General features: G+C 39.6%; 1 protein-coding gene across 1 annotated transcript in view; it reads left to right on the top strand.

Moving 5' to 3' along the window:
- Positions 1-23,376, top strand: part of Grm8 (glutamate metabotropic receptor 8) — an 817,026-nt gene that overhangs the window by 354,971 nt on the left and 438,679 nt on the right. Inside the window, exons 3-5 of the mRNA XM_038318951.1 lie at positions 358-493; positions 1,825-1,979; positions 2,964-3,101. Coding sequence (XP_038174879.1) covers positions 358-493; positions 1,825-1,979; positions 2,964-3,101 — 429 coding nt within the window. The remainder of the gene's footprint in view (positions 1-357; positions 494-1,824; positions 1,980-2,963; positions 3,102-23,376) is intronic.

Here is a 23,376-nt window from a genome sequence, read left to right as displayed (position 1 = left end):
ATAATAAATAATTGTAAAGTGTTCCCTTTTCCCTTCCATCCCTAGAACCTCCTCACAGATCTTAGATAGGTTCCAGCACTTCTCTAAACCTTCATGACCACCACCACGAAAAACAACAAAATGTTTAAATTTGTGGAAGGAAACCAAGCTCTCTTTGGTGTTATTTACTTTGTGCATATATTATAATAAAACAGGTATAATTACTTTCAATGCACTAGAATGACACATGTTTAGGAAAACAATATTTTGTATTAAATCATGTGCTTTTACAATGCAATTAACCTCATTAAAATTTAATTTAAAAAGATTTAATTAAACAAGTGCTTTTTCTGAAATAAACTTTTCCCCCTCAAACAGGTGGTGTTTGCATTGCTCAATCACAGAAAATCCCACGTGAACCAAGACCTGGAGAATTTGAAAAAATTATCAAACGCCTTCTGGAAACACCTAATGCGCGTGCAGTGATTATGTTTGCCAACGAGGACGACATCAGGTGCTGATTACTTTCTTGCATGATATAAGATCAGATTTGTGCCCCACAACCTTTCTAAACATATTTTATGAACAGTGAAAAGTCTGGTGAGATTCACAAGAATTGCTAGATTCCTTTGCACCCAAACGACTTTCTGCTTCTGACGCAACAGCCTTCTCATTTCTACATCAGCAATGCCTGTAGAGTAAAACCTGGAACTGAGTGAGACAAGCTAAGTCAGAATGAGAGACAGTGACTGAGAACAGGTTGAGGATTAGCCCAATTAACACATGCTGGAGTTTCAGCAGCATTTCCTTTAGGAGATGATAAGGCTCAGGCAATTAGCATGATTGACTAATTGTTTAACAGTGACCCGCTGAATGGTTTTAACTTTATAAAACTGTGCTGGTTTCACTTTTTTGTTGCTATCAATGAATACTATGGACCTGGAAATTATTTATTTATTTATTTATTTATTTATTAAAAATTTCCGCCTCTTCCCCTCATCCCATTTCCCTCCTCCTCCCCCCACTCTCCCTCTCCCTCTCTTTCCAGTCCTAAGAGAAGTCAGGGTGCCCTGCCCCCTGGGAAGTCCAAGGCCCTCCCCGCTCCATCCAAGTCTAGGAAGATGTGCATCCAAACAGACTAGGCTCCCAAAAAGCCAATCCATGCAGTAGAACCAAAACCCAGTGCCATTGTCCTTGGCTTCTCAGTCAGCCCTCACTGTCAGCCACGTTCAGAGAGTCCAGTTTGATCATGTGCTCCATCAGTCGCAGTCCATCTGGCCTTGGTGAGCTCCCAGTAGATCAGCCCCACCGTCTCCGTGGGTGGACGCACCCCTCGCGGTCCTGACTTCCTTGCTCATGTTCTCCCTCCTTCTGCTCCTCATTTGGACCTTGGGAGCTCAGTCCAGTGCTCCAATGTGGGTCTCTGTCTCTATCTCCATCCATCGCCGGATGAAGGTTCTATGGTGAAATTTTATAATGAGAAAAGCTTGTTTGGCTCTTGGCTCTGGAGACCCAAGAGTACACTCAAGTTCTAGCTGCTTCGAGGAAGCTTTTAAAGGGAGGACATCATATGGCAAGTCAGAGAAGGGTCTCACTCTGGGCTTTGCTTCTCTCCTTAGAAGGACATTCATGTCATCCTGTGACCCACACTCTCTACTTAGTCAAACCTGATTACGCCCCCCAAAATCCCACCACTAAACCATTAACATATCAATTGGAAAATTAAGTTGCCATGATACATGGAATTTGGAGGACACACTCAGGCTTCAGCACTGGTGTTATGAGCTTCATAACTGTAGTACTTCACAATAAATGATACGTATTTATTTCATTTTATTCCTATAGGAGGATATTGGAAGCAGCTAAAAAATTAAACCAAAGCGGGCATTTCCTATGGATTGGCTCAGATAGTTGGGGATCCAAAATTGCACCTGTCTATCAACAGGAGGCGATCGCAGAAGGGGCCGTGACAATTTTGCCCAAAAGGGCATCAATTGATGGTAAGGATGAAATAAGGATAATTTATTTTATTTCAGTAAAATCAAAGTTCAGATGCATGCTGGGGACATAGCTCAGTAATCAGCCACTTGATTAGGGTACATATAGCTCTGGGTTTAATCTACAACATTGGAGAAAAATAAAGAAATGAAATATTCAAAGTTATAATTTAACTCTGAGTTATCATCATCATTGTTGACTCCAGATGGAATATACACCTCTATTGGCACAGTATTCATTTCCACTATGCAACCAATAAGTGTTAAAAGTGTAGTTTAAGGATTTTTTTTCCTTGTGAAAGAGCACTATATTATAATTAGACAATTTCATGATGCTAGTTACTGTAGTTTACTTTTATGGACGTTTATGAGAGTTATTACAGGGAAAGATTTGATTAAACCACTGGATACATTGTATTAATTGACACTCTGGAAAAATAAGGGAAACAGAAAACTTGGAGGAAACCTTAAAGTTGGGTGGTCTGTTCCCAAAATATCCTCATAACAATCTTGACAATAACCTAAATTCCTATCTTTAATTTTATCTTCTGGGGTAAGGCATTGTTTCTATGTCTTCCCTTAAACGAGGTAGTTACCTGAGAAAACTAAGCATTCCGACTACTTAGCCATGTCTCTATAATATTGTTTCATTTCTGATTGCCTATTGAATTAGCTGAAAATAAAATATTCAGGAGACATAGAGGTTGAAGTAGGATTAGATACAAAAAAGCCTGGAGTGTTAAGTCAATTTATGTTGGGAGAGAGAGAAAAGAATTATTCATTTGTGTGTGGATATATGTGTGTGTGTGTGTGTGTGTGTGTGTATGTGTGTGTGTTTTATTCACATATACTATATTTATTATATATAATGTGTACATATATGATATGTTACAAATATTGTTAATGAAACATTTCTTCAAAGTTTTGGTTGTATTTTGTTTTGGTTTTGAATGAATACTGAAATCATATCTTTTTCCTCTAAAATAGGCTTTGATCGATACTTTAGAAGCCGAACTCTTGCCAATAATCGAAGAAATGTGTGGTTTGCAGAATTTTGGGAGGAGAATTTTGGATGCAAATTGGGATCACATGGGAAGAGAAACAGTCACATAAAGAAATGCACAGGTAGACCCTCCTTTATTATACCTTTTTCACATTACCTATAGAGGAAGTGGTTCTGTGTCATGATTGGCAATCCTCTGTTTTCTTGTGTCTCATATTTCCTTAGCAGGGATGAACATGAGCTCATCATTCAGTAAACTAAAGCTCATTCACTCGTTCTTATACTTTATCAACAATCATTTATCAATAATATACCTTGTGGGCAGCATTGGGGTATTTCAGTTGTATTTGAGTAACATATTTTAAGTGTCTTCTTTGAGGAAATTGCCTTAATGTGTTTTATAGGTTGTAGGCAGACAGTCAAGAGATGATATTATTTTCTAGGAATTTAAACACAGTGAGGATAATTGATCATACATTGCTGTAAGACAAGTCTTTTTAAACTATTGCAATGTGTTTCTCCATTATGCTATTATTCTCCATCTAGCGTAACAATTATCCCCCCAGCATCCATGGTTTCTGATGCTTTTAGTTCCTATAGCTTGTACTTAAAATAATAATCATTGAGTGTCCCTCTTTAAATGCAAGAATAAAACTTTCTTATTTGCAAACAACATGATTGTGTGCATAGAAATAGGACCTTTAGCACTTACTACTAAGTTGTAAATTTAATAAGCTCATGATACAAGGTTAACGTAAACATATATCTGTGATATAATTAGAAACTAACATATTGAATATTTAAAGAGTATTGTTCATAGCATGATTAAAAAAACGAGAAATCATTAGGGAAAATGATACTGAAGACTACAGTTAGACATGGTTTTCCTTCTTCACTTATGTTTCAAGATGTCTTACATTCTGTCTATCTCATATCTTGTTCCAATGAAGTGGTAATATGCTAAATGTTATCACAGGCATATAATCAGAGAGAATATGAAGATGTACAAATTGGTGAAAGGATATCTTACTTCATGCTTCCTGTGCCATACATGGAAGGAAGCGAGACAGGATCCATGTTCATAAGTTTACACACGCATCTGATGTGTCAGGAATAAATTAAGTAAATATGAAAGTGGACCAGTGTTTTCAGATGCTGAGATAAATTTAGGAAAAATAAAAGAAAAATGAACATGAAAGAGAGGCAGGGTGGAATTGGGAGAGAGGATACAGTTAGTTTGTGTGGTCTAAGGGTGATTCACACAGGGGTGACCCCTGAGAGAAGAGACCTTGCTATCATGTGAAGATGTCAGCTGTGTGAAGACAGGAAAACAGCAGGGGCTAAAGCTAGAATGACTTCTTTTGACTGGAGGAAAAAAACAGCTCTTGGAAGCTAGAGTGTGAGAGTGTTAGGATTAAAGAGGTAAATGGCACTGTGTGTGTCAAAGAATAAGGAATGGTCTTCAAGGTTTTCAGAGTTGAGGGGTTTGGGCTTCATCCTGCTCAGGCAGCAGAGTGACGTGGTTTGTCACTCAGAAGAATTTCTAAGATGGCAGTTTCATGAAAATTCTTTTAGGAGAAAGGTAAGAAGGTCAAGAGTTCAGAGGAGAAAGGGGGGGATGCCAGTGAACTCAGCCATAGTCACCACCAAGGGCAGTACAGTGTATATATAGAGTGGATACTCTAGTTCATTGGTCCTCAAGCTCCCTAATCCTGTGACCAATTGATACAGTTCCTCATGTTGTGATGACCCCAACCATAGTTATTTTGTTGCTGCTTCATAATGTATGTATGCTACAGTTACAAATCGTGATTTAAATATCTCATATGTGACCTCAAAGGGGTCATGTCCCACAGGTTGAGAACAATCACTCTAGTAGGAGGTATTCTTAGTACATGGTAAGTAATTAGCACTGAGGCAGAAAAGAGATGGAGGTTCTGCATGATGAATCTCTGATGGGGAGGTCTGGGGAAATGTTGATGTAATTCGCTAAGAAAACAAATAACAGGAAAAAAAATAGATGTTTGGGAACCAAGTTGGATTTAATTCTAATACAGCCTGTGCAATTTCCCAGTGGGTGTCAACCTAAGATTTGAGACCCTATATGGAGTCACTGAAAGTTCAAATGAAGTCATAAATAGAGAATTTTAAAATTAGACACAAGGACAAATGCACTTATCTTAGGAAAAAGGATGAAGAATGAAAGGACTCAAGGGTAGTATCTGAGTCACTGCCATTAAACACCATGACCAAAATCAACTTAGAGGAAAGGGTTTGTTTCAGCTTACACTTCTGTATCATAGCACACCACTGAAGGAAGTCAGGGAAGATAACTCCAATAGCAACATGGCAGCAAGAACTGAGGAAGATATCATGAACTATTCCAGCTTATTGACTTCTCTCTCTTCTTGCCACGTTTGCTCTCATAACAACCCAAAACCACCTGCCCTGGGGTAGCAGTGCTCATAGCATGCTGGTTCCTCCCACATCAGTCATTCTGAGTCCTCCCACATCAGTCATTCCAGGTCCTCCCACATCAGTCATTCCAGGTCCTCCCACATCAGTTATTCTGGGTCCTCCCACATCAGCCATTCCAGGTCCTCCCACACCAGTCATTCTGAGTCCTCCCGCATCAATCATTCTGAGTCCTCCTACATGAGCCATACCAAGTCCTCCCACATCAGTCATTCCAGGTCCTCCCACACCAGTCATTCTGGGTCCTCCCACATCAGCCATTCTGAGTCCTCCCGCATCAGTCATTCTGAGTCCTCCTACATGAGCCATTCCGAGTCCTCCCACACCAGTCATTCTGGGTCCTCCCACACCAGTCATTCTGGGTCCTCCCACATCAGCCATTCCAGGTCCTCCCGCATCAGTCATTCTGAGTCCTCCTACACCAGTCATTCTGTGTCCTCCCACATCAGTCATTCTGGGTCCTCCCACATCAGTCATTCTGGGTCCTCCCACATCAGTCATTCTGGGTCCTCCCACATCAGTCATTCTGGGTCCTCCCACATCAGTCATTCCGGGTCCTCCCACATCAATCATTCTGGGTCCTCCCACACCAGTCATTCTGGGTCCTCCTACATGAGCCATTCTAGGTCCTCCTACACCAGTCATTCTGGGTCCTCCCACATCAGTTATTCTGAATCCTCCCACATCAGTCATTCTGAGTCCTCCCAGATCAGTCATTCTGGGTCCTCCCTCATCAGTCATTAATTAGGAAAATACTGCACAGAGCTTATACAAGACCATCTGATTGAAGCACTTTCTTAATTGTGACTCTCTACTGACTCTAGATTGTGTGAAGTTGGCAAACAAGAACAACAACCATAACCAGTACACAGGGGAGGGGCTGCTCAGAAAAAGGAACAGAATAGTGGGCTTGAGGAAGAGAAATGAACAGAGTGTCGAGATTATCCTTAGTTTGTGGAGGGGAAGACACAGCAGTCAGCTGCAGAGAGGTGTGGGCCAGGGAGAAGGTGAGAGACTCAGAAACCCTGGGGTGGAAGAAGCACAGAACAGAATAGAGGAAGAAAGGATGCTTGAAAGAGAAACTTTGGCAAATAAATAAATAAATAAATAAATAAATAAATAAATAAAATATGCTAAGAAAACCTGAGAAAATCTTAGAGGTGAAGGTTTGAAAAGGCTCCAGCACATTTGCATGTTTTCAAGTAAAGTTGGAGAGAAACTTCCTAGAGGAACTCCGGGTAAGGCAGTAAGAGGCTGGTGTTACTCCTAAGTGATGGCATTTATTTGGGAGAAATATTATATTATATAGTATATTTGGTTATATGATATATACGATTATATGTGCGTATATAAAGGTATATATGTGTACATACACATATTTGCATATATTAAATATACATATAAAGTATACACATACATGTATATATACCTACATATGTATTAAGTATGTGTTTATGTATATTCATGTGTTAGGTATACATATATAAGCATATGTGATTAATAAATGATAATTTTTAACTTAGATAGGAATAAAGTTCAGAAAAGCACATGGCTCCAAGTACAATGCACATTTGGTCACCAGAAGAATTTGGGAGAGTGCATCAGAGATGACGGCAAAAGTGAGTGTTCAGGTGAAAGACGTTGCGTAGAGTGTGGCAGGCTGCTGTCTGACCAGAGAAGGTCAGCTTCTCAGAGAGGAGGATTCATAAGGAACAGTTGGAGACAAGGGGCCACTTAACAAAGCTTTATAAAGAGAAGGTATCCATTACTTTTTTCAACTCAGTGAAAAACAACAGCAACAACAGATGCCCAATAAACACAACACAAGCCAGGTAGGATGTGCGTTGGCTCACAGTTTCAGAGACGTCATTCCGATGGAGTCCGTGGCTGCATTAATTCTGCTTCACTGTGAGGCCGACCACATGGAAAGAGCATGAGGATAAGGAGGTTGTTAACCTCATAGCGGACACACAGGAAGCAGAGAGTGAGGAGGGGACCAGGGACTTTGTGGCCTTCAAGGACACACCTGTACTGATTTAATTCTTCCGACTGTCCCCTACCTTCCAAGTTTTCTGGACCTTCCACACTAGCAGTGCCAGCTGAGAAGCAACTTTTCAAAAAAAAATTGAGTCTATGGGACAATTAAGATTCACACCACAACAGAAGACTTGCATGTAGAGTGACCCGTGTTTCCAACCGATGCGTGTTCTCACCCCATCCTACTGCATTTGGAACATTGCTATTTAGTCCTGTTCAAATTCAAATTCGATTGGTTAGACTAGGGCCACGAAACTATACCAGTTCATGATATAGAAAAACTTGTTTTTGTTTTCCTGTGGGGTGTGTGTGTGTGTGTGTATGTGTGTGTGTGCACGTGTGTGTGTGTGTGTGTGTGTGTGTGTGTTAGGAAATTGATTGCTAACTTATCACACACATTATTACTGGAATTACCAGGTTTTCCTAACTCCTGTTTTCTAAGTAAATTGAGGCATGCAGTTTTACTATTGGCATCTTTAGACAACATATACTTAGTACTTCTTTAGACAACATATACTTAGTACTTCAGATATAAATACGGAACTCTTGTTATTGAATGAAGCATTGGTGGAAGGTCTGCTTTATAATTCCTTGAATTATTTGATTACTGTTTTAAATGTAATAATTTGTTCAATGACAACTATTTTAGTGCAATGAAAGTGGTGTTTAAGTGCTGGGGGAAAATGTATCTTCGGAAACTGGGTCAATAAGATTTTCATTCAAATCCCATTTGAGGGACACTCAAGTAGCTAGTCTGTTTTTTAGCAAGCAATGAATGATATAACTTACTTTAGAAAAGTAGCATGTGAAAAGGACACTTATACCCATCACAGGAAAAATCTGTAAAGATGACGTCTCAATCCTGAACATCTATGCCCTAGATACAAGAGCACTCACATATGTAAAAGAAACATTACTCAAGCTTAAATTGCATATCAAACCCAACACATTAATGGTAGACTTCAACACCCTGCTATCACCAATGGACAGGTCAACCAGACAGAAACTTAACAGAGAAATAAGAGAACCAACAGATGTCACAACTCAAATAGACTTAACAAACATCATAGAACATTTCATCCAAACACAAAAGAATATACATTCTTTTCAGCACCTCAAGGAACCTTCCCAAGAATTGACCACATACTAGGTAACAAAGCAAATGTGAAAAGAAATGGAATAACCTCCTGTATCTCTCTGGATCACCATGGTTTAAAGTTAGAATTAAAAAAAAACCACTAATTGCAGAAAGCCTATAAACTCATGGAAATTAAATAGTACTCAATTGAATTACCCCTGGGTCAAGGAAGAAATAAATGAAAAAAAAAGTCCAAGGCCAGATGATTTCAGTGCAGAATTCTACCAGAACTTCAAAGAAGAGCTAATGCCTATACTCCTCAAATTGTTCTACACAATAAAACAGAAGGAACATTGTCAGACTCTTTTTATAAGACTACAGTTACCCTGGTACCAAAACCACACAAAGACTTAACAAATAAAGAGAATTACAGACCCATCTCCCTCATGAACACTGATGCAAAATTACTCATTAAAACACTGGCAAACCAAATCCAAGAAAACATCAAATAAATCATCTACCATGATCAAGTTGGCTTCATTCCAGAAATGCAGGGATGGTTCAACATATGAAAATCTATCCATGTAATCCACCATATAAATAAACTGAAAGAAAAAAATATGATCATCTCATTAGATGCTGAAAGAGCATTTGACAAATTCCAACACTCTTTCATCATAAAAGTCTTGGAGAGAGCAGGGATACAAGGGATGTATCTAAACATAATAAAGCAATATACAGCAAGCCAACGGCCAACATCAAATTAAATTGAAATCACAAACAAGATAAGGCTGTCCACTCTCTATATAACTATTCAACTCAGTACTCAAAGTTCTAGTTAGAGCAATAAGATAATGAAAGTAAATCAAAGGGATCCAAATTGTGAAGGAAGAAGCCAAACTTTCACTATTTGCCGATGATATGATAGTATACATAAATGACCCCAAAAATTCAATGAGGGAACTCCTACAACTGATAAACACCTTCAGTATTGTGGCAGAATACAATAAAAAAAAAATCAGTAGCCTGCCGGGCGGTGGTGGCGCACGCCTTTAATCCCAGCACTCGGGAGGCAGAGGCAGGCGGATCTCTGTGAGTTCGAGACCAGCCTGGTCTACAAGGGCTAGCTCCAGGACAGGCTCTAAAAAGCTGCAGAGAAACCCTGTCTCGAAAAAAAAAAAAATCAGTAGCCTTCTTATATATCAATGATAAAGGGTCTGAGAAAGAAATGAGAGAAACATCGCCATTCACAACAGCCACAAATAATGTAAAATACCTTGGGGTAACACTAACCAAAGAAGTGAAAGACCTGTATGACAAGAACCTTAAGTTTTTGAAGAAAGATATTGCAAAAGATATCAGAAAATGGAAAGATCTCCCATGCTCTTGGACAGGTAGGATCAACATAATAAAAATGGCAATCCTAACAAAAGCAATCTACAGATTAAATGCAATCAAAAAATTCTAACACAATTCTTCACAAACCTTGAAAGAACAATACTCAACTTCATATGAAAAAAACAAACAAACAAAAAAAAACCCAGGATAGTCAAAACAATCATGTATAAGAAAGGAACTTCTGGAGGCATCATGAGCCCTGACATCAAGCTCTATTATAGAGCTACAGTAATGAAAATAGCTTGATATTGACATAAAGACAGACACTTGGACCAATGGAATTAAATCAAGACCCAGATATTAATCTACACACCTATGAACACCTGATTTTTGACAAAAAAGCTAAAATTATACAGTGGAAAAAGAAAGCATCTTTGACAAATGGTGCTAACATAACTGGATGCCAACATGTAAAAGAATTCAAATAAATTCATATCTATACCCATGCACAAAACTCAAGTCTAAATGGATCAAAGACCTCAATATAAATCCTGCCAAACTGAGTCTCATAGAGGAGAAAGTGGGAAGTAGCCTTCAACACATGGACTCAGGAAACCACTTCCTAAATATAATACCAATAGCATAGACACTAAGAGCAACAATAAATAAATGGGTACTCCTGAAATGGAGAAGCTTTTGTAAAGGAAAAAGACACAATCAATAACACAGAAAGGGAACCTACTTGATGGGAAATGATCTTCACCAACCCCATATCAGACAGAGGACTGATCTCCAAAATATATAAAGAATTCAAGAAACTAGTCACTAAAATACCAAATAATACAATTTTAAAAAATAGAATACAGATCTAAACAGAGAATTCTCAAAAGAAGCCTCCCAAATGGCCAAGAGACACTTAAGGAAATGTTGAACATCCTTACATCAAGGAAATGCAAATCAAAATGACTCTATGATACCATCTTACACCAGTCAAAAGGGCTAAGAAAAAAAAACGCCAATGATAGCTTATGCTGGAGAGGACATGGAGTAAGGAAAGTACTTCTTCATTGCTGTGGTGGTTTTTCAGAAAACTGTAAATCAATCTACCCCAAAACTCTCTCTTGAGCATATACCCAAAGGATGCTCAATCATACTATAAGGACTTTTGCTCAACTATGTTCATAGCAGCATCATTCATAATAGCTAGAACCTGGAAACAACCTCAGCCAAAGAATGGATAAAGAAAATGTGGCACATTAACAAAATGGAGTACTACTCAGTTGTAAAAAATCAAGGAGATCTTGAAATTTGCATACAAGCGGATATAACTAGAAGAAAACATCCTGAGTGAGGTTACCCAGACCCAGAAAGACAAGCATGACATGACTCACTCTTTAGTGGATTTTAAATGTAAAGTAAAGGATAAGGAGCCGTTAGTCAATGAACCCAGAGAAACTAAGTAACAAGGAGAACTCTAAGAGAAACATATATGAATCCCCCTGGGAAGGGAAAATAAACCGGTGGGGGTGGGGGGAAAAGGGAGGCCAGAAGAGGAGGAGCAGGTGAGAAGGGGAGGGGAGAGGAGAACCTGAGGGAACAGGGTGATCATGAGGGTGGAGGACAGAGACAGAAAGTAAGGAAAGAGATTTGTTGATTGAAGGAGCCATTATGGGGCTAACAAAAAACTTGATACTAGAGAAATTTCCAGAAATCCATAAGGATGACCCTAGCTAAGACCCTAAGCAATTGTGGTGAGAGTATCTGAACTATCATAAATGTTATCTTAAATGACTATCTTAAATGTTATCATAGAACCTTCATCCAGCAACTGATGGAAGCATGTGCAGAGACCTACAGTGGAACATTGGCCTGAACTCATAAAGTCTAGCCAAAGAGAGGGAGGAGCAAAAAGAGGGAGGAGCAACGGGGTAAAGACCATGATGGGGATACCCACTGAAACAGTTACCTGAGCTAATGGCAGCTCTCCAACCCTGGTCTGAGAGCAAGGGAGCCAGCATAGGACCAAGCTAGGCCCTCTGAATATGGGTGAGAGATGTATGGCTGGGACAGACTATAGGGCCACTGGCAGTGAGACCAGGATTTATCCCTACTGCTTGTACTGACTTATTGGAACCCATTATCTTTGGAGGTATGCCTTGCTCAGCCTAATGAGGAGGGACTTGGTCCTGACTCAAAGCAATGTGCTAGACTTTATTGACTTCCCAAGGGAAACCTTACCTTCTCTGAGGAGTGGATCTTGGGGTGGGATTTGGGGAAAGTTGGAGGGAGCAGGAGGAGTGGAGGGAGTGAGAACCAAAGATTGGTATGTAAAATGAGAAAAGACAGGTTTTTAAAAAATAAATTAATAAATTTTTTAAAAGTTTGCACATTATAAGAACAGATATTTGTGCCTTAGATTATTGCCATATTGTTCTCTATTTTGGGGAAGAAGGGAAAATGATAAAACATGTTAGTGGTTAAGTACTTGAGAGAAAAATGACTGTATTTACATGAGTGAAGGTTTCCAGGGTCTGGAAATTAATTTTTAAAATTGGCTTTTACAAAGTTCATGTTTAGGGATACAGAATTGAAACAGTGGGAAAAGGCCCCTGGCATCAAGTGTGTTGACCTGAACTGGATCCCTGAGGTCCACAAGGTAAAAAGAGAGAATTGACACCTGCCAGTTATCCCCCGAATGCCGCACAGCCCCCTATAAATTTATTTTTAAGTGATTGTTTAACTACTCACAATGAGAAAAAAGAACTCTAAGAATTGAATATTCCCATGGATTTCCTTCCCACTTAGACCATCTTGTGGATTGTATGTGTTGAGTAACATTTTATATTAGACTGTGATAATTGGTGACTGTAGCAATTTGCTTCCATTGGCGGTGATGCTGGCAATATATTTACATGGGTAAGAATGTGCTTCCCAGCAGCGTTGGCGGCTGCCTTATTAATTTTCAGGAGACAGAGTATCTTCCAGCAGTGAGGTGCATCCTCTTCCTAACATTAGCGTGGTTCAGACAGTTTGAGATGATTCCCCACCCCCTAGTGTCTCAGGAAAGCTTTCAGAGAAATGTGTTAGCGTTCTAACTTTTGATACGCTGGCCAAACTCCAAGTGAGGTAATTCCTAGCATCCACTTAGCTATTTATGTAGTTATTATTGCTTCCGAGAGCTGCTGAGTTCTGAAAGCTACCACTACTTAATCCTACTTAAAATTCCCTTTGTCTTTCTCAAGAAGAGAAAAAGAACTCTCCTATACTTGTTATCAGTGGTGATAGCTGTTATTTGGCAGACATTTATCTGGCCTTTCCCTCCCTCCTTCCCCCACTCACCTCTCAGTATTGGTTTCTTCCCACTCCCCCGAACCTAGATATCCAGACCTTCTTGGATGAGTGTCTTCACTGTCTCCCTGTTTCCACATATGCATTTCTCACTCTGGCCCTTGCTTTGACTTCTTCCCCATTGTTTTGTATGTTATTCTATCTTTCCTCTGATCTGTCTTTTCTGTGACTATATTTTGTTCAGCAACATTGCTACTGTCAGAAAAGAGGTTTTCTTTAGAGATATCACCTGCCTCATTGAATGACTATCTTTTCCATGTAGTATTTTTCATGTAGTGAGTATCATAGGAAACTGTATATATGTTTGAACCCACATCTCACAGGTAGGCTGTTTTTCAGCTCACACTGTGTCTCTCATTTTATTTCTGCACCGGGAGTTACAAATGACCTTGCTGTTGTCAAAACATCATCCCTAGAAGGCCAATGAGTTCCATTTACTTCCATAGAACCTTCTGGTGATTCATTTACTCATCCATCCATCATTCATTCACCTGATGATGAGTTTGAATAGACTACTGTGTGCTCCATCTTTATAGACAAACAGTGCTCCCCCATTTTCCTCTAGGTGCTCATGGATGCATTTTAAATCTGAAGTTCTTCCAGTGTCTGCTCTCTTTTGATCCTCAGCCAGCCCACTGGGGCACACAGCTTAGCCTGCATACAGCTGACACTGAGGTTATAAATGGTGCTGAGCATATGCTACATGAAATGGCCTATTGATTCTTATTTATGATGATGGAAATAGTGGTAATGGAAAAAGCAATGCACAAATATGTTTCTTCCTACAAACAAGCAATTTTGTCAGTGAACCAAATAGCAGGCACAATAATTAGCTTCTGGAAAGGCCTGTCAGTTTGTTTTCTCATGCCAGAGTGACTAGGTAAGTTTTCCAGGATAGCTACCTCCAGCAGTCATTTATTTTCTATGGACGACTCTGAAATGAGGATGTTCTCCTCCGTTCACTCAGGGCTCCGCCGCTCTGTAAATGAATTCGGTAGTTAGCAGGGGAGTTAGATTTCCGCAGTTTGATTTGGTGTTTCAGAATGAAAAGATAGCCAAATAATAATAAAATCTGGATTCGAGTGTGCTCTGGTAGTCTCATTTGTCCCCTTGCCCGGGCTAAGATTCTATCAGGAAGAGTGTCTGCAGATTAGTACTCTGAGGTGGCCATTGGCCGATTTGCTTCTGCTCTTGGCAAGTCAAAAGGCAAAAATCCCAGAATGACTTATTTATTCCATTTCTCAAATTCTGTATTGAATTCCAATAGGTGCATCAGATGGCAAAACAGGCATTGATTTCAGACACACTAGATTTCCGAACTCGGAGAGAGAATGCAAAATCAGATCATTCATTCTCCAATCTTTTAGATAAAGAAACTGGAAACCAGGGAAGTGAATTATTAAAAACAGTCAAAGTGTTAAGTCTCAGAGCTGTAACTGAAATCCTGGAGTCTAATTTGAATTTGTCCTTGTCATTTTACCCTCAAATGGTTTTATGACTTCCTTACTTCATAATTTTCACCACACAGTCAAAAATATTTTTGTTTGTTCTTCTGTCATGCTTTATGCATGTTTTAGTGACTTTTCTCATAGCTGTGCCCAAGAGAGAAAATTTTAGAAAGGAGAAATTTACTTTGACTCACTGTTCAAAGGGTGCAGTCTTTCAGGGCAGGATGGCTAGAGAGTCTGGGATAGCTCTGTGTGTGGCAGCTGGAGCTTTGACAATGTGGCTTGTTAGATCTCACAGGCTGAAATCAGAAGAGTTATGTCTGAAATGGTGCTGGACTATATTTCTCCAAGTTTGCCCCCACCGGACCTCAGCCACCCACATTCTTTAGCCAGGCCTTGCTTCTAAAAGGTTTCATGATTTTCCAAAGCAGAATCTCCAGCTGGGAACACAGTATTCAAACACATGAGCCTGCAGGGGACAGCCCATATAACAATAACTCATTGCTGGATTTTAAAATCACTAGCTAGAAAGTGAAAAAAAAATTAAGTAAAAGAATGCAGTTGGTGGTTATCCAATCACACAGAAATGGTAAATATTTTACTCTTTTTCATATGGCCTTTCAATTATATATGTGGCTTTTGCAAGTGAGTCTAGAATACCTCAAAGATATATATATATATATATATATATATATATATATATATATATATATATATATATGTTTTTTGTTTGTTTGTTTGTTTCCTAGTCTGTTGGCTGAAGTTTCTGTCCTGCCTGGTCCCAAAGCCATTCTGTCCCAAAGAAACACACAGAGGTCTATATTAATCATAAACTGGTTGGCCTATTAGCTCAGGCTTCTTATTAACTCTTATATCCGACATTAACCCATAATTCTTGTCTGTGTCAGTCACATGGCTTGGTACCTTTTATCAGCAAGGCAGTCTCATCTTGCTTCATCTGGGTGATGACTGCAGACGGAACCTTTCCTCTTCCCAGAATTCACCTATTCTGGTCACTCTGCTTATACTTCCTGCCTAGCTACTGGCCAATCAGCATTTTATTAAAACAGTACAAACAACAGGGTACAAGACCATTGTCCCACAGCACCAGTCATTTATAAAAATAGAACTAAGACTAAGATTTTGTAGCTCCAACTGCACTGACATTGAACAAAGGCAGGCTACTTGCTAAATTATAGTTAGCTTGCCTTCTTAGTCACTACTTTTGAGCAAAATGAAACCAAAACAAAACCCCAAATCACTTTCTTTAAAGATCATTGTTGGAAGAAAAATAATATATAACAGTACCAATAAGAAGGCTGTTCGTCCAAAAATTGCCCACATGATTTAATTTTGTGGGCCTCGGATAGATTATTCTATATTTCTGAGCAGTTTCCAGGTGGTTTGAATGCAGTGAGCTCTGGGAGCATGAGAACTTTCGTTGATACCAATGCCACCTGAAACTTACTGAGCAGAATAAATATTCAACTGTACTAAATAATTACAGGTAAATGCAAGATGTTGCCTGCACAGGATCATATAAATAAAAATTTATTCATCAGCAAATTCAAAATTATGCAACCAGTAGCCTATGCTTTATACATTATTCTCAGTAAATATGTAGATCAGTAAAATATGCAAGTGTGTGTGAGTATGTGTGTGTGTTTTCTCATAAGGAAATTTGAAGGTAGAAAGCTTTAATTAACAAAATGAACATAGATGCACCTGTATTTTCAAAATCTGTAAAGAAGATTATAAAGTTTGCCATGTCAAGGACAAAAGATACTCCGAAGATGTCAGAAAACACACTCCCCATCATAAGTGCCCATGAGTACAGGAGTTAGAGGCGTCAGCAGCCAGCTCAGTTCTTTCATGTTGGAGAAAAACAAACTGGGGTCCATGTGGCCTAGGTGAACTTTCTAAAGCCCTTTAACTGCCTGAAAGCCTGGAGTCTGATTGATGCTTCATTCTTTCTCTGTTCCTGTCTTAACTCTGAAGGCCTTTCCAAGAATCGGGCTGAGTTGCTTTGACCTGCTCCACTGATTATTTTGGTTTAGTGGCCAGGTCTCTCTGTGGCTATCGAATGCTATTTATTCCATCTCTGTTACTCTCCTTGACAGTGAAGGGTCGCATTGAAAATCTCAGCCTGAGAATACTAATTCTGCTACCGAGTAAGTACGCCTGAATGGTCTGCAAATACTAACACTTTCCAGACAAGAATGAAGCAGAACAATGCCCATTTCTAATGCTATTTAATGCAACATAAGCCTTGGTGGCACTCTTTCTGTAAAGACCACAAGCCTCTAGAGTTAGTGGGGTCAAGTAAGAGCTGAACACATCCAGATGATCTCTTGGATATTTCACTGAGACACTCAGATGTGGAGAAGAATCTAAGCAACTGAGTGTTCCTTAAACAATTTCAGGTCATCCTTGGGATTCTTTTAAACTGGTGTGGTTTAAGGAAACAGCATAGATATTACCACTTGATGAACCACAAGAGCATTAACCCAAATGTTTAGGAACATATCTGAAGAGAAGACCTGTCTAGCTGGGCAACAATATCAACCACCACCACTAACAAATTCGATATTTAAAGGCAAAGAAGAGCTAAAACAAAGTCACCCGAGCTTCCTGGAGGTAGCTGAAGAAACTGGAAAGTCTGGGTAATGTTTTAATTGCTTAGGACATTTGTTGAGTTCTAGATTCTGCTAAACCTCCCCATTCACCAAAAAAAAAAAAAATGCTGCATGAAGATAGTGGGGAAGATAAAGGCATCAGTCTAGTGCAGTGGTTCTCAACCTGTGGGTCACAACCCTTTGAGGGTTGAATGATCCTTTCATAGTGCCGACTAGGTATTCTGCATATCAGTTATGAAATAGTAACAAAAATAATTGTATGGTTGGGAGTTGCCACAACATAAGGAACTGTATTGAAGGGTTACAACTATTAGGAAGGTTAAGAATCACTGGTATAGAGGTTGCTATTAGGCAGGGCTTGTAATATACTTACTATCCTCTAATTTTTGGACAAATGGCTTGCTCTATAGTTTCATTTAAAATAATCACACTTATTCTATTTAAAGTGACATCACTATTGCTGCCATGGTAACAGAAATGAGGAGACAACTTGGAAAACAATGGAAAAGATGAGTTAACTGTGTATACTTAATTCAGACTACATATGCTTATCTACTTACTATTTTGTTTTGTTTGACATTCCCCAGCCTTACAAAAACAAAAGTTTCATGAGGGCAGGGACTTTATCTCATCTCCTTCTGTACCTTTCTAGTTCCTTCCATGGCACTTGGCACAGAAAAGTTTCGTTAAAACATAAATGAATGAATCCATGTCATATTTTATTTACCATCTACACTTACTTTGTCAGACGCTTTCTATTAGATACCAAGGATGTGGCATTGGGCAAGAAAGCAACAGTTCTTGTTCTCATTGAGTTTAGAGGCTATTTGGAAAGATGAATTATTAAGCCACATCCTCACTGAGATGTATTATGTAATGACAATAGGACCACACAGTGGAGAGAAGTAATGCAGGGAATGGGAAAGAATTATAAACTTTAAACTGAAATTAAAATATGAGCAGAATTCAGATAAAATAAAGAGGTGTATGTTTCCAGACAACTTTCATGGAAGAAAATAATTGACATGCAGAAAGAATGGAGATGCTGGATGGAAATAAATCTAAGTATGATCAAGACTTTAACTATGCCTTTCTTTGTGTGTAGGAGAGATAATTCAAGACCCATTTTAGCATACCTTTGCGTCTATGGCTAGTAACCTCAAGTCTAGAAGAATGCATGCTAACACTATTTACCTTACAAGGCTCTGGGTGAAATTAAAAGAGATACTGTGCAAAAAGCCTATTGTCTGTTACATAGAAAATACAGTAGACGTTGATGCTTGCTGATGGACAAATTTTCCCCTTGCCTTAGGCCAGAACTGCCCAATAAAACTTTCTTTGGTGAATAAAATTGTTTTATATTTCTTTTGTCCTATAGAGGAGCCACCAACTATGTGTGGCTATCGAGCACTTAAAATGTGGCTAATGCCATTACATTTTATTGACTTAGTTATTATAATATATGTAGCTTAAGTGGCCTCCTATGGTTTGTGTGTCTCCTAGTAGACAAAGAACAACTTTGTTTCAGTATACCCCCAATGCAACTCATTTAATCCTAGTTTCTTTCTTGCAATTATAGTACTCCCCTCTGGCCAGCGTGCGGTGAAAGAACGGTTGGTAAAGCAGTTCTAGCCAGCAATATAGATGGGAAAGTCTTCCAGGGACCCTAGGAAGGGGCTATCTTTATTCTTTTCATTACTGTTATAGCTTTATCTGTGTCTGGACGTACATTTGAGAAATCATGCTGAACACATCACAATAGACAGGTGGAGAGAATTCAGTTACTACAACTTTGAGTTGACCAGCTCTGCATCACTGACTTCTAAACATAATCCCCCAGTTAGTGAAGATAAGATGTGGCATAGTAAAATAAAAATGATATACAGCTTGCCAGCAATATTTTATTTTGAGATATTTTAACATGTTTAAAAATTGTGACACACACACACACACACACACACACACACACACACACACATATATATATATAATGTTTTTTTATTTATCAAATTAATTCCCCTTTTAAACATTAGGTCCTCTCATCTACCAGGATATTTGGCAGATGACACTAATATTTTACTTATGCCCAGATGAACAGGACTCCAGCTCAATACTTTTCTTTGTAGTGTAAGTGAAAACCTGTTCAAAATGTTGGCAAATTCATCAGTTATAACATAAGATAGAAGAGGACCATGATAATCCTATTAGGTTTTCTGTGTCTAGTAAAGTTCTCAGTGCCATTGGCACCTATATCCTACCTGCATGCTCATGATCTTGTTAAATTCTCTGCATACCTCATTTCTTCTGTTCTCTAGAGTTTAGTTGTGATGATGGTGCTTGGTGCTCACAGACGTCATTCAAATGTATGTTTCCTCTTTGTGGTACCAACATTGTATTACTAACTACAATTTAAGTTTAGGTATATAGTTCCCTTTGTTTTCAGAAAGGCTGTCTAACTTGTTTTTACATCTCTACCTTGTATCCGACAGTTAGCAGATATGGGATGTGTCTAGCAGTTCTGGAAGAGGATAGTACTCTGACATCTGGGGACATCTGTGTGTTACTTCCCATTAAAGCCATTAGCCCGCCCTGACCGTCCAGCCGCAGGTGTATTTGTTTACCTTCCCATGCTCACATGGTTAGAACTGCAGATTTTTATTTGGAAAAATGGTTAATATTTTTCATGTAAGGACACTAATGCTGGCTTGAACTCTCTCTCTATTTGTGGCCCATAAACAGCACAGCTTTCTCCTTGCTAGGAGACACAGGTAGAAGCAGGCTTTGTTTGCATTGCTGGTCAGACATCTTTTAGAAAGAGCTGGTTGTGTTAGCAGAGCTATGGGATGGGAGCAACACTCACTGCTTTGCCAAGAATGAGTCTCAGATCTTCAAATATGCTGATTCAGCAGACCACAGGGAGATTACCTAAAACCGATGAATGGCTCAGGATTCCATCAGACTATGAGATAAATTAAATAAAATTCAAATCCCCCCCAGCCAGCAGAGCCAGAGGACATCAGACACGGAAGGAAATGTAGAGGTCATAGTGTCTGGAGAGTTTTTTTTTTTTTTTTTGACTCAGCTTTGCCTCCCAGGCTGGTGTGAAGTGAGGACAGAGAGTACACAGAAACATTTTGGTTTTACTGATTCAGTAGAACTCTTGAAGGCTCCTATTGGTACAAAATGAGGCTTTCTCGTTGACTCTAAATAGGCTTATTAGCAGCACACAGAGGATTTCCACTGTGATCTTTCCTTTGTCCCTCCTCAGAGGGAAGGCATAGGTCTGAAACGGGCTGATAGCTGTGGAAGCGAAAAGTACCCAGAGATGGAGGGCAGAGAGCGGGCTGGCTGCCAACGCAGGGCTGACACCCTGAGGAGTGTCATTTGTCTGAGCCACTTTGATGAAACAGAGCCCTCTTTTGTGCATTTGTACCTGTGAAAGGGAGCAGCAGCACAACGGATCCAAAGTCCCAGAAAACAAACAATTCATACTGATTTAGGATGCCCACCTACCAACTATATTTCTTGAGTGTTAGTTTACATTTCAATACCCGGCTGACATCCTGAAATTATGACTGGTTTCCCATAGGGGTTTCATTAATTGGGGCAAAAGGTTTAATTTAGTAGAGTCCAAGGAAATCTTTAGCTTTTTCTTCCCTGCCTAGCGACAGAAAATGTTCCTATTGTTGATTTCTGTGTGCAATTGGTCTGCATCCTCCCGAAGCCTGACACAAAACCCAGCTTCAGTGTTCTGTATGAGCTGGAGGACTCCCACGCTTGCCCTAAGGGCCAAGGGTTTGATTAAATGTTTAAATGACCTTTTAAGAGATATGATTATGAGAATGGGCAAACAGTTTGTTCTCATTAGTAATAACTGCAGTGTGTATTTGGGGCATGTGTCTACAGATCTGGAAAGAGTGTGGATAAAGGAATCACTGGTGTTGCAAGGAAGGAGGAAGAAAGGTGAGGTTTCTTGTTACCTTTCTTTTTTTTGAAATTACAAGTGCATCATTTTCTCCACTATTAAAAGCTACACCAGTAATATCTCGCCAACATGACTGCCTAAATATAAACGGCACAAGGAAAAGAATAATGGGTTTTAATATAAACAAAGAGAAAGTACAATTTCCCAAAGAAGAGACGAACTCAAGACAGTTCCTAATCCCGTCACTAGACCTCTCATACACAGGTCCACACAGAGCAGGCTGTGTTGCTAGAAACTTTCTAGCCACTTGTGGCTCCCAGTGTTTCTCAAGGACCACACCCTGTGGTTGGGTGTATTTACATTTGACCACACTCTGGGATGGTTAGCAGCCACTTCAGTATGACAACTGTAACTCAAGAGCAGATTTCCTTAAAGGGAATTCCCAGGAAAATCTTGAATTCGTTTGTAAAGTTCATCGTTCAGCCTATAGATCTCAGAAGCTGACTACAGGTTTGACTTCCAAGGCCATATGTAGCTCTTTCCAGTTGTTTCTTTCGACCTTGAGCTCTTGCGTTTGCTAGCTTTCTTGGCTTATGTGAGGGTAGATCAACCCTCTTCTCAGACTTCCTATTGATAGCTTCTGTCTTAGGGCTTCCATTGCTGCAATGAAACACCATGGCCCAAAAAACAAACTAAGGAGGGAAAGGTTTACCTGCTTTACATTTCTACATTGTAGTCCATCATTGAAGGAAGACATAACAGGAACTCAAACAGGACAGAAACATGGAGAGCAGATCTGAGACAGAGAGGCCATTGACAGGGGGCTGCTTGCCGGCTTGCTCCTCATAGCTTGCTTCTTTCTTTAAAAAAGAAACCTTGTTTCTTTTTTAAAAAAAAATTTTTAAAAAATATTATTTTACATACCAATCCCAGTTTCCTCTCCCTCCTGTCTTCCCACTCTCCGTACCTTCTCCACATCCCACCCCCCCCCCCCCCATCTACTCCTCAGAGACAATGAAGCCTCCCATGGGAGTCAACAAAGTCTGTCATATCACTTGAGGCAGGATCAATGCCCTCCCCCCTGTATTTAAGCTGAGCAAGGTGTTCCTCCATAGGGAATGGGCTCCAAAGAGCCTGTTCTTGCACCAGGGATAAATACTGGTTCCACTGCTAGTGGTCCGACCAAGTGCCCATGCCACACAACTGTCATCTTCATTCAGTGGGCCTACTTTGGTCTCATGCTGGTTCCTCAGCAGTCAGTCTGGGATCAGTGAGCTCTCACTAGCTTGAGCCAGCTGTTTTTGTGGTTATCCCCATCATGGTCTCGACCTTTTTGCTCATAAAATCGCTCCTCCCTCTCTATGACTGGACTCCAGAAGTTTGGCCCAGTGCTTGGCTGTGGATCTTGGCATCTGCTTCCATCAGTTACTAGATGAAGGCTCTATGGTAGTCATCAATTAATTACAGGGAAGGGCAGTTTAGGTACCCTCTCCACTATTGCTTAGATTCTTAGCTGGGGTCATCCTTGTGGTTTCCTAGGAGTTTCCCTACTGCCTACTTTCTTGCTAACCCTACAATAAGCCCAACTTCTTATAGAGCCCAGGAATACCAGCCCAGGTTGGCACACCCCCAATGGGCTGGGACCTTGCCTAAGAAAATTTCCTACAGGCTTGCCTGCAGCCCAAATCTAATGGAAGCATTTTCTTGATTGAGATTCCTTTCTCTCAGATGACTTTGGTCTGTGTCAAGTTGACACAAAATCATCCAGCACAGCCTCTTTACTGAAATAGCTTAAGAGACCATGCCTGGATCTTACTATCCATTCCTCTTGAGTGAGCCTTCCCAGTGTAGATACATTTCTAGGACAATATGTTTCTGCCTTTTTGTCTATTTACTTTGCTCTAATACATTAATTCATTGTCAGTCACGTTAAACACTTGACAAAAGTCTAAGTTTTAACTTTACACTTTATACGGTATACTTACTATAAGAAAGTCACAACATTCAAACCATGGTACTTAGGCATAGAGTTGTTATTCAATAATGTCTCAACATATGTATTTATGATAATGGAGTTTTGATTATATGAGATGAATTAGCTATCATTTTACT

Source organism: Arvicola amphibius, chromosome 2 (assembly GCF_903992535.2).
Source record: "Arvicola amphibius chromosome 2, mArvAmp1.2, whole genome shotgun sequence".
NCBI classification, from domain to species: Eukaryota; Metazoa; Chordata; class Mammalia; order Rodentia; family Cricetidae; genus Arvicola; species Arvicola amphibius.
The sequence above is the reverse complement of the archived record's forward strand: the minus strand, read 5'-3'. Positions and strand labels throughout refer to the sequence as shown.